Source organism: Spinacia oleracea, chromosome 2 (assembly GCF_020520425.1).
Source record: "Spinacia oleracea cultivar Varoflay chromosome 2, BTI_SOV_V1, whole genome shotgun sequence".
Lineage (NCBI taxonomy): Eukaryota > Viridiplantae > Streptophyta > Magnoliopsida > Caryophyllales > Amaranthaceae > Spinacia > Spinacia oleracea.
This window is the reverse complement of record NC_079488.1, coordinates 43,199,883-43,211,900: the sequence shown is the minus strand read 5'-3', so window position 1 is coordinate 43,211,900 and position 12,018 is coordinate 43,199,883. Positions and strand designations below refer to the sequence as shown.

The 12,018-nt window shown below is 41.1% G+C and overlaps 2 protein-coding genes across 2 annotated transcripts; both read left to right on the top strand.

Annotated features, from left to right (window-relative positions):
- Positions 1-1,234: 1,234 nt before the first annotated feature.
- On the top strand, positions 1,235-2,588 carry LOC110789943 (uncharacterized). Its single transcript, XM_021994665.2, has one exon. The coding sequence runs from the start codon at positions 1,408-1,410 to the stop codon at positions 2,440-2,442; it is 1,035 nt and encodes a 344-aa protein (XP_021850357.2). The 5' UTR covers positions 1,235-1,407; the 3' UTR covers positions 2,443-2,588.
- A 6,980-nt stretch (positions 2,589-9,568) lies between these two features.
- LOC130466903 (uncharacterized) lies at positions 9,569-11,514 on the top strand. The gene is made up of 2 exons (XM_056835467.1): positions 9,569-10,155; positions 10,231-11,514. Exons 1-2 carry the CDS (start codon positions 9,748-9,750, stop codon positions 10,822-10,824), a joined length of 1,002 nt encoding a protein of 333 aa, XP_056691445.1. The 5' UTR covers positions 9,569-9,747; the 3' UTR covers positions 10,825-11,514.
- Positions 11,515-12,018: the final 504 nt, after the last annotated feature.

The window sequence follows — 12,018 nt, the reverse complement described above, 5'->3', positions numbered from 1 at the left end:
AAGCAAATTGAGAATAAAACGAGATATTAATCCTGATATATGCTCAAAGATGTAAATCTTGATATACGCTCAAACGAGATCTGATTCGCCGCCACCAAAACTGAAATCGATTTTAATTTTTGAATTGAGAAATTGATGATCGATTTTTATTTCCGAATTGATAAATCGATTGAAATCAATTTCGATTTCGAAAAATCTTACCGAACAGCCGATCGATTTGATTTTTTAATCGAGAACACCAGCGATTGAATTAACTGAGCAGCGGCTGCGATTGAATGGCTGCGAGCAGCGGCGGCGGTGAGAGGTAAGCAGCGAGGGCGGCGAGAAGCGAGCAGCCACGGCGGCGGCGGCGATAGGCCACCAGCAATCACGTGTTCTTATTCGCAGATCTGATTTGTGGCCACCGACGATCTGATTCGCGGCCATCAGCAACACCTTTCAAAAAAATTGTTCGATTTCGTTTAACTTTGGTGCGATTTTGTTCGAATAATAAATCGAGAATTGATTGAGAATTTGCGATTGAGATTTGAGAATCAATCGATTGATGAATTGGAGGAACAAGGTGTTCGCGGCGTCGCTGGATTTCTGCGAAGGAATCACCACCGCGAGCAGCGTCCGGTGAGAAGTGACCGGCGACCGCCGAGTGTTGGTGGTGGCTACGACCGGAGAGAGAATTGGAGAGAGAGGGAGGAATAGAAGAGATCGAGAGAAAGAGATTATGAAATGAAAAATATGGCGTAAAAAAAATTGGGGTGTTTGTTAATAATAATTACGAAAATGCCATTATAGAAAGTGTTCTTACCGTAAGGAAGTGTTTTTACGGGAGCCTCTCTCTCTCTCTCTCTCTCTCTCTCTCTCTCTCTCTCTCTCTCTCTCTCTCTCTCTCTCTCTCTCTCTCTCTCTCTCTCTCTCTCTCTCTCTCTCTCTCTCTCTCTCTCTCTCTCTCTCTATATATATATATATATATATATATATATATATATTAACTTGTACTAATATAATTAATAATTTCAAAAAACTTTTCAAGTGACTAACCCCAACTAGCCTCGGTGAATATGCTACCGTGGTTTAACACACTCACAAACCACGCTACGTACTTTAATTTGGGCACCAACCCATAAGGGAAGAGCACATGGATAATCCCCTAAATTAGGCCGTATGACCGTATCCTTCATTCTTAACTGTTTAAGTTTAAAGTACGTAAACAAAAGTCAAATAAAAGCTAAGTGGTTGTTTCAACTCCAAGAAACAACCAAATCTCGTTTATAGAAAACGAACAACAATAAACTCCATTTCCATTTCGCAACTCACAATTTATACACTTTCCATGTCATTTTCATGTTCATATTCACATTGTTTATGTAACAAAACAAACCCTCAAAAACCTTACATTATTATTATCAAAATATGAAATCATCATCTAGTATTATTCCTACAACAACAAAGCATAATAGTAGTAATGGCAAAAGATTCATCATTTCTTGTTTCTTCTTCATCTTGTTTCTTTGCACCTTAGCTTCAATTAACGAGATTCGATTCGAGAGCTTATCGAATCTAAGCAAATGTGCTTTCTCTCCTTCTCTTGTTTCTAACTCGTCCTCCTCGGATTCTCTCCCGCTCTCTTTACGAACAATCAAATCCTCCTTTTCTTCTTCTACTTCTTCTTCTTCTTCTTCTTCGGGGGAGGATGAGATTCGGATCCTCGTCGGTGTACTAACGTTGCCGGATCAGTATCAAAAACGACATTTCTTAAGGATGATCTACGGAACGCAGTCACCGGAGGGAGCAAGAGTTGATTTGAAGTTTGTGTTTTGTAACCTTACAAAGGAAGATCAAAAAGTGTTGGTTGCCCTAGAGATTATGCGTTACGACGACATCATTATCCTTAATTGTCAAGAGAACATGAATAAGGGTAAGACGTACACTTATTTTTCGAGTCTCCCTCATATATTTAGTAACAATGAGGGTCCTTACCCTCCGTACCACTACGTCTTAAAAACCGACGACGATACGTATTTTAGGTTGGATAATTTGGTCAAGTCCTTAAGGCCTTTGCCTAGGGAGGACTTGTACTATGGATATGTTATCCCGTGTCCTAGTATGGACCCGTTTGTTCATTATATGTCCGGAATGGGATATCTCGTGTCGTGGGATTTGGTGGAATGGATCAAGGAATCAGATATCCCGAAATCTCATCTGGAGGGTCCTGAGGATAAAATATTTGGAGACTGGATGCGAAATGGTCATCGAGGTAAAAATCGGTTTAATGCTAAATGGTCGATGTATAATTATCCAATTCCGCACACAGGGTGTACCCATGAACTATGGCCGGATACAATTGCTGTTCATCTTTTGAAGACACAAGAAAAATGGATCAAAACATTGGAATATTTCAATGTTACCAAACATCTTAAGCCATCGAAATTGTACCATATTCCTTAGGGTGGATTTTTATAATATGATTTTGGCCATTCTTTTTTTAGTATATCGTTATAAGTTTATACAAAATTTTATTATTCCTTTCCAATTTTGAGTTAATTACTTTTGTATTGTACTTAGTATTAATTACAAGAGCCCTCAAGATAATAAAATAAATGATTCAATATAATTTGATACTCCTATAGTTCTACTATATATTATAGTTCCTACGTTTATTCTTCTAAGCAGCTAGTCTTCTATCATATCGTCTGATATTTACTTAATTGACATATCATGTTTAATAGCTAATATGTCAATCGGTATCATGTGACAGTAAACAGTCTTTTATAAGAATTAGTATTGTCCAAGATTTTTTGGTGCGGAGAGAGCTAGTCATAAATACAAATGTAAACGATATAAATGAGATTCGATCTCACTCATGAATTAGCCCCGTTGAATAAAAATGAATAAAATATGGAAAAGAATTATCTAACTTGCTTAAAATTGTGACAAAAGAGGACTTTTGCGTTAGTGTTAAGGTAAACAAACCAACGAGGGTGGTAAGGTGCCAAACCATATAGTGAGGGTGGATGTTGGCCTAAAACGTGACAAGTTGCGGATTATAATGCTTAGTTCACATGAACTTTCATGCTTAAGCTTGTAAACCCTTTAATAGCAACGTTGATAGGGTAGTGTATATATGCAAGATGGCTTTCAAGGAAAAAGTTATTTTAGCATCAATTTCGAACCATCAATAAAAAAAAATTATCACCAATAAGTTTATAAGACTTGTTCATTTCACCTGATATTTATTAAAATGAAATTATTTTTATCGATTAAAACATACTTTATATTAGTTACAACTTTATTGTTTTTACTTATTGTAACTAACTTTTCCAGATAACAACTTATTCAAACTGCTTTTTTATTTATTAATTACGGAGTAAAATTGACTTTTAATGATTCATTACTATTTTTATCGCATGAGGTTACTGATTAATACTGAAATTTACTGAAGATCACATAATACTTTTAATTTTAAGTTGAATCGAATATGATCTAAGACTCTAGGCTATAATAAAAAATCAAAGGGTCATAAATTTGCTTTTAGGAGTCGAAAATGTGCATTTGTTGGTTATCCTAATGGTAAGAAAGGGCGGAAAATATACGACATGGAAACTTCTGAAATCTTTGTATCTCGTCACGTTAAATTCATGAAAATGAATTTCATTTTCTATTACTGACGTTGGATTACTTGGGGGTGACAATTTGGTAAACAATGAAAATTATAATGTTGATGTTACCTTTTTGGATGATTTGGAACACACTTTGGCCGAAATGATGATGAAGCAGCAGAGCCCACTGCAGAGGTGTGGGATGCATCCCCAACCCACGGCCCATCAGCCAATCGTTAACTGCTGTATCCGGGTACAGCCAGCTTTGGTTGTACCCCTAAAAACGACGCGCTCATATTGTTTGTTCATTCTTGTCGAATGTTTGTTCTTTTTTATTGTACTGTTTGTTCATTTTTATTGTACTGTTTGTTCTTTCTTATTGTACTGTTTGTTCTTTCTTATTGTACTGTTTGTTCTTTCTTGTTGTACTGTTTGTTCTTTCATGTTGTTTTTTAAATTCATCATCAAATTTTCATAATTGTTGTATTTATTGTTCTTTCTTCTGGAATTTTATGTTCTTTTGTATATTGTTTGTTCTTTCTTGTTTATTTGTTTGTTTATAATAATCATATGGTTAATGTTCATAATTAAACTCTTCATTAATCTTTTATTTTTTCTTTTTGTATTGTTTGTTCTTTCTTGTTGTACTGTTTGTTCTTTCTTGTTGTTTTTTAAATTCATTCATCAAACTTATTGTTGTATTGTTTGTTCTTTCATGTTGGCTTTAAAATTCATCATAAAATTGTTCATAATTGTTGTATTGTTTGTTCTTTTTTCTGGAATTTTATGTTCTTTTTTATATTGTTTGTTCTTTTTTGTTGAATTATTTGTTCTTTCTTGTTTATTTGTTTGTTCACAATAAATATATGGTTAATGTTCATAATGAAATTGTTCACTTCATTGGTCTTTTATGTTTTTACAAGCGCCTATATTGTTTATTTCCAAATAAATAAATAAATGTTCATTTCCAAAATAGTAAATGTTCATCCAAATAAATAAATAAATGTTCATTTCCAAAATAGTAAATGTTCATCCAAATAAATAAATAAATGTTCATTTCCAAAATAGTAAATGTTCATTTTTGTAGTTAATTTCCAAATAAATAAATAAATAAATGTTCATTTCCAAAATAGTAAATGTTCATTCCAAATAAATAAATAAATGTTCATTTCCAAAATAGTAATTGTTCATTCCAAATAAATAAATAAATGTTCATTTCCGAAATAGTAAATGTTCATTTTTGTACCAGTATATTAATGTTCATTTTAAACAACACAAAACGACATCGTTTTGGATGGGGGTACAGCCAGCTTTGGGTGTACCCGGGCACTTGCTGACACTTCTTGTGTTTCAGCTACAGGCCTGGCCCAAGAAATCTCTCCTATTGCCTTGCCTATTACACCGCAATTTTTTGGCTGTCCTCGGATTAGGGGTGCTCAAAAATACCCGATCTGTATTATCCGATCCGATGACCCGCTAATCTGGTACAAATTAACCGGTTATTTTTCTGTTTTTCCTTAAATAAATGGGCCGGGTACCCGACCCGCAAGTTTATCCAAGTTTCCGGGTCGGGTCATGGGCCGTATGATTAATTAAACGGGTACCCGATACCCGTTAAAATACTTTTAAAAAGAAAAGTCGGACAGTTGGTATTCTGTAGGGTTTCACTTCGTCTGGTTTTATTTTGCAGCCGCAAATAATCACAAGTTTATCTCTCTCATCCTCCTTCTTGTTCAATTCTCAGTCACACAAACTCGATCTCACTCGCTAGATCCACACCAACTGTTACCCCACCTCTCTACCACTCCACCACACTAGCCTCGCCGCTCCGACGCACCCTTGTTGTTGTTGCTGCTGTTTACCCAAAATTTTAGTTTCTTCTATTAATTTTCCATGCCCCTTTTCATTTATTTGTTTTTGATTTCAATGTTTTTGATTTTTGTTCTTTTTTATTTTATATTTTGATTTTGGATAAAATGTGTTTAGAATTTGGTTATTTTTCGTGTTTTCGCAGGATATTTCGATTTTGATTTGTACCTTTTTTTTTTTGTAGAATTACTTTTTTTTTTTTGGTAATTGTACGTTAGTTTTTGTTCGTTTTTATTCATAATTTTTATTTATTATCAATGCAGATATTGTTAATGAAGATTTAGGCCAAATCTTATGAATATTATGTATTTTGATAAAAATACATATTATGTCATGAATTTTTGAATTGTTCTGTCCCAAAAAAAAAATTGTTCATTGTTTAGTTTTGACATCCTTAACAAATATATGAATATTCAGTTCAAGGAAATTGAACATTGTCTACAATAATAATGAACATTTTATTTAATGAATTTGAATGTTACATATTTTAGTAATGAACATTCTATTTAAATATATTGAATCTTATGTATTTAGATAATGAACATTCAATTTAGAGTTATTGATCATTACCTATATTACAATGAACATTTTATTTAAGTAATTTGATCATTACCTATTTTTACAATGAATATTTTATTTAATGATTTTGAATATTACCTATGTTAGTAATGAACATTCTATTTAAATATATTGAACAATACGTGTTGTGGGGTTTTTCCGGTGAGATACCTGGGAGGTTTCTTGGTAACTTTTACAGATTAAACAAGATTGTATTTTTATAGAGAGAGAAAGTAGAGAGAAGGCAGAGCAGTAATTGCTCTAGAATGTATTGATTGTGACCCTTTTTTCTAGGGAAGTGAGAATATTTATAGTACTAGGTTTTTGGGGGAATGACCTAATATTCCCCTTACATGATTGGCTGGGGAATGGGAGGAGGACACGTGTCCTTTCTCCTTACAATTCTCTGGCCTCTTTTGGCAATAGTGGGCTGTTTGGGCCTATTGTGCTTTAGTCATTCACTTGGGATACATACTAATTAAGCCCCTTTCCAGGTATAGGTTTTATACATACATTTATACACACTTAAATACATACACTGTAGATACCTAGATTAATCCCCATGCCTCGGAGTAGACTTCGTATGATTTCTGCTTTAGGGGGCGCAATACGTGCCATGTGTCACGTCCTCATTGGTACACGAAGGCACGGTAATTTTGCCCACAACATTTGCCCCTCAAGAAGGGCATTTCTGGAAACACATTCCGGGTATCGCTTCTTGACTCTTGTTTTGCATCTTCATCTTTGGGTCAGGTGTTGAGATGGTGACACGTGTCACCTTTCTCCATTTTGCCCCTCCCTATATATAGAGGTGAGGGGGGGTAAATTTCATTTTTTACATTTCATTTTCACAGAGCTTTCATAGGCAATTTCCGGCGTGTTCCTACCACCATCAGGCGATTTCCGGCCACCAGGAGACTCATCCTTTTCCTCGTCACACTCATCCCGTTCTTCGCGAAACTCATCTCGTTCTTCGCGAAACTCATCCTGTTCTTCACCAAGTACTTCGCAGATCTTTCAAGGTTAGTTTTCGCCTTTCTTGTTTTTGTTATCCTCTCGTCATTTTTCCCTTTGTTAGCGGCCGACCTCTTAGTACTAGGTAAGGGTTTAAAGGTTTTATTTAAGATTTTTCCGCCGTTCATCTTTTGTCGGGGCGGACGTCCAATCGCGTCTTTTTCTTCATTGTTGGTCACCCCTAAGCCGTGCTTCGTTCACTATGCAGAAGGCATGGCTAGAACCAAGCAAACGGCAGATCCGACGCGCCTGCGCTTGCGGGAAGAAGCATCGACACCTCCTAGGGAGAGATATTCTTCCACCGCCTCGGCAGTCGACGAAGAATTTGCCGAACTCTTTCAAGAGATCGACGAGTACGTCGAGGCGGGGGAGCAGGCGGCAAGCTCGTCGGAGGGTACAGCGAGCCAGGCAGTGGGGGAGCCAAGCGTCGCTCCATTGTCATCGGCCGCCGAGGAACAAGAAGCTGCTCCCCAGCTTATTAGGCCCAGAGGACGGGAGGAGGCCCAATTGCTTCCGTCAGAGATTCACCCAGACGTGGGCTGGATGCGGTGGCTAGACAGGCACGGAGCCAAGATGAGGGATGACCTCTGCGTGGGGGAAGGGTACCAAATGCGCGTGCCGGCCGGTCTGGACTCGACCGTCAGCCTGCTTGCCGAGGGAGAATTCCCTGTGTATGCCGCGTCAATCAAACTCGGCATGAGATTCCCTCCACACCCCTTCGTTGTGGAGGTGTTAGATGGTTTCAATATTGGGGTGGCCCAGCTGACCCCCAACTCATGGGCGGATATCTTTGGCTACATTGCCAAATGTGCATTGAACGACGTGGAGCCGTCCTTCAACGCCTTTCTGCATCTGGTCTCCCTCTCTCGTTCCCCCAGTGCCGCCAAAGGGTGGTTTAATCTGAGCAGCCGTGGTACCTACCAGACAGTGGTCGGCAAGCTCAGCAAGTGGCATATGTGGAGGAAGAGGTGGGTCGTGTTTTATACTGACGACCAGGAGATGTATGAGAGAATGAGCCGTTGGAACTGTGACGCCAACTTCATGGATCGTGACGAGCCCCTTCCCCCCCTTACTGCCGAAGAGTGGGATCAGATAATGGTCCTGTTCAGGGCCAACACTTACCACTTAACAGTGGATAAGAGTTTCCATGTGCCGGCCGAGTGGTTGCCGCACATTAGCCAGTTTCGGAACGAGGCCTTTCTAGCGGCCGTAGGCTTAGGATATTCCATGACTCGAGGTTGTATGCCAATTTATGTGCCGTTCTGCGTTGGTCTATTCATTTTTTCTAACTTTGGATTTCTTTTGTTCACAGAGGAAGGAATGAGCAAGCTATCGGCGGCGGATATTGGGAAGGGCGATATGACCGATTGGATGGCGGACATCTATGAGGCCAAGATGCAGAAAGCCAAGGCCGAGTTGGAGGAGAAGGTGAGTATTCTCTTAGGTTGTCGTTTTTTTTTTCTTTTTTGCAAGTTAAACTTCTCCCGTCCAGCGTCTATAGTGGACGTCTTTTTAGTGACGAGCCGATATCCTGATATCTGACCCGTGTTTGCTAAGGTAGGCCTCGTCACTTTTTATTGACGGGCCCCTTAGTTAGCGTTTTTTTTTTTTTAAGTGACTCGTGATTGATAGGGTACGCCTCGTCATTTTTGGGACGGGCGTCCTTTTTAATGACGAGCCACTTTTCTGCGATTGACTTGCCCTTGATAAGGTACGCCTCGTCATTTTTAAGACGGGCGTCCTTTTTAATGGCGAGCCACTATTTATTGAGTGACTTGTGATTGATAAGGTACGCCTCGTCATTTTCAAGACGGGCGTCCTTTTTAATGACGAGCCACTATCTTGTGAGTGACTTGTGATTGATAAGGTACGCCTCGTCATTTTTAAGACGGGCGTCCTTTTTAATGACGAGCCACTATTTGTGAGTGACTTGTGATTGATAAGGTACGCCTCGTCATTTTTAAGACGGGCGTCCTTTTTAATGACGAGCCACTATCTTGTGAGTGACTTGTGATTGATAAGGTACGCCTCGTCATTTTTAAGACGGGCGTCCTTTTTAATGACGAGCCACTATTTGTGAGTGACTTGTGATTGATAAGGTACGCCTCGTCATTTTTAAGACGGGCGTCCTTTTTAATGACGAGCCACTATCTTGTGAGTGACTTGTGATTGATAAGGTACGCCTCGTCATTTTTAAGACGGGCGTCCTTTTTAATGACGAGCCACTATCTTGTGAGTGACTTGTGATTGATAAGGTACGCCTCGTCATTTTTTAAAACGGGCGTCCTTTTTAATGACGAGCCACTATCTTGTGAGTGTCTTGCGATTGATAAGGTACGCCTCGTCATTTTTAAGACGGGCGTCCTTTTTAATGACGAGCCACTATCCTGTGAGTGGCTTGTGATCGATGAGGTACGCCTCGTCATTTTGAAGACGGGCGTCCTTTTAAATGACGAGCCACTACATGGTGAGTGACTTGCGATAGATGACGAGGCCTAATATTTGACTGTCCTTTCTTTTTTAGCAAGCTAAGGACGCGGCTAGGGCGTCAGGGAAGAAGAAGGGGACGACTCTGTCCCAGCTGAAGAAGAGAGCTGTGCCGGCTGGCTCGGAGACTCCGAGTACCTTCAAGAAGCCAAAACCCCTACCTCGCCGTCTCGTGAAGAAAGACGAGTCGAAGGTTGCTGAGGGGGGATGCCCTGATGACGAAGAGATGGGCGTGGACAAGCCGTCTCTGGTGGTGGACTTGGTGGAGGACCCTCTTTCGGGAATCCCGGCCGACGTCCGCTCTCAGATACCGGCGGAGGTGGCCCGCCGAGCTAGGTCTTCGGGCGGTAAGTATTATTCGAACGTCGTTCAGACGTATCGAGCCTCCTCTGGCAGTTCTTCTTACTCTCCGCGTCATCCTAAGGCCATTGTTTTTCCTATAGCCAAAGACAAAGGGAAGGATGCAGCTGCTGCCGAGGATGAGAACGTACCTGCTACTCCACACTATTCGTCAAAGGATAGGGTGGCTATATGCCGCAAGGTTTTTAAGGCCGTCCCCGCTGAGTATGTTGCTTCTCTTCCTGGCCGCAAGACTGACGCCCAGTTTGGTGCGATCCAGGCCACTCTTCTCGACGTAAGTCTATTTCCAACTTGCTTGTACTTGTCTTCCCTTTTAGAGTCATTTACTAATATGTAGCTTCTTCTGCAGTTGTTCTGCCGCATGGAATTCTGCAAGAGCTGGAAGGCCCGCACTGCTGAGGAGCTCAAAGCTCAGGTGGCTGAGTCCACCCACCATGGTGACTATGCGTTCAAGTCCATTGAAGAGGTCCGCCTGCAGATGCAGACGACCATAGACCTTCAAGCGAAGGAGGTGGCTGCGTTGAGATCTGACAAGGCCGAGCTGCTTAAGAAGATCTTGGCGCAGGACAAGGACATGGTGGCAATGGTCGAGGAAGCCAAGACAGCGGCGGCGGAAATACGGGCGCTTCAGGACCAGTTGCGGGAGTACCCTCAGGTCAAGGAGGCGGCTGAGGAAGCCGAGCATCTTCGTGGGGAGCTAGAGACGGCCAGATCGCAAGTTCGCACCTTGCGTGAGCGTCTTCTGGAATCCTATGATCAGGGGGAACAAGCGACCAAGGACGCTGTTAAGCACGCCTGGGAGAGCCACATGTCAGAGTATGATCTTGGGTGGTTCCAGCGGCGAATGGAGCACAGTGCCGCTGTGTTGGCTGCTGAACGTCTTGGTCAGCCGCCCCCTGAGTTTGTATCATCTGATGACGAGGACGATGCGGCCGCCCCCTGATTTGCTTCCTTTCCTATTTTTTTAAAAAATTTTATTCAAGCGTTCCAGTGCCTAAGGGCAAAAACAATTATGTTGTAAAGTTTTGGCGCTGATGGCGTCTGTATCATTGTGCCTGCTGAGCACACAACAATTCTCTTTCTTTTTCCTGGTCAGGAATTCTGAGCTACTTTCACACGCCTTTCTACGGGCGTTGTTTTATAAGTAAATAGGTTTTTTGATGTTTCTCCTATCTCGCATTTACTTGCTCTTCATAATTTGATTATTCCTTGATCAATAGGCTTAATAGGCTTAATCAATAGGTATGGTTGCCAAGGTGCATCCGAGAGTACACTAAGCACGTTAATGCCGCAGGCAACTGAGTAGGCGCTAGGCCCTACTTTGGTCGTCACTTTCTTTGGCGAGCGTGTCTATAACGATATTGATTGGCGCAAGTCAATCAATAGGTATGATTGCCGCTAGACATGCTCGTCAAATGGACTGGCCGGCCAAACATTCGTGCCGCCGCGCTTTTTAGCAAGCAACCTTTGTTTCGAAGTTAATCGTGCCGCTGAACTTTTGAGCGGACAACCTTTGTTTCCAAGTGTTTGGTGCCGCTGGCAACTGAGCATGCGCTAGGCCCTACTTTGGTCGTCACTTTCTTTGGCGAGCGTGTCTATGACGATATTGATTGACGCAAGTCAATCAATAGGTATGATTGCCGCTAGACATGCTCGTCAAACGGACTGGCCGGCCAAACATTATTGCCGCCGCGCTTTTTAGCAAACACCCTATGTTTCAAAGCTTCGAAGTTATACAATTAGGCTTTGTTTCGAAGTTAATCGTGCCGCTGAACTTTTGAGCGGACAACCTTTGTTTCCAAGTGTTTGGTGCCGCTGGAAACTGAGCATGCGCTAGGCCCTACTTTGGTCGTCACTTTCTTTGGCGAGCGTGTCTATAACGATATTGATTGACGCAAGTCAATCAATAGGTATGATTGCCGCTAGACATGCTCGTCAAACGGACTGGCCGGCCAAACATTCGTGCCGCCGCGCTTTTTAGCAAACACCCTATGTTTCAAAGTTTGTTCATGCCGCTGGGCTTTTGAGCGAACAACCTATGTTTCAAAATTGTTCATGCCGCTGGGCTTTTGAGCGAACAACCTATGTTTCAAAGTTGTTCATGCCGCTGGGCTTTTGAGCGAACAACCTATGTTTC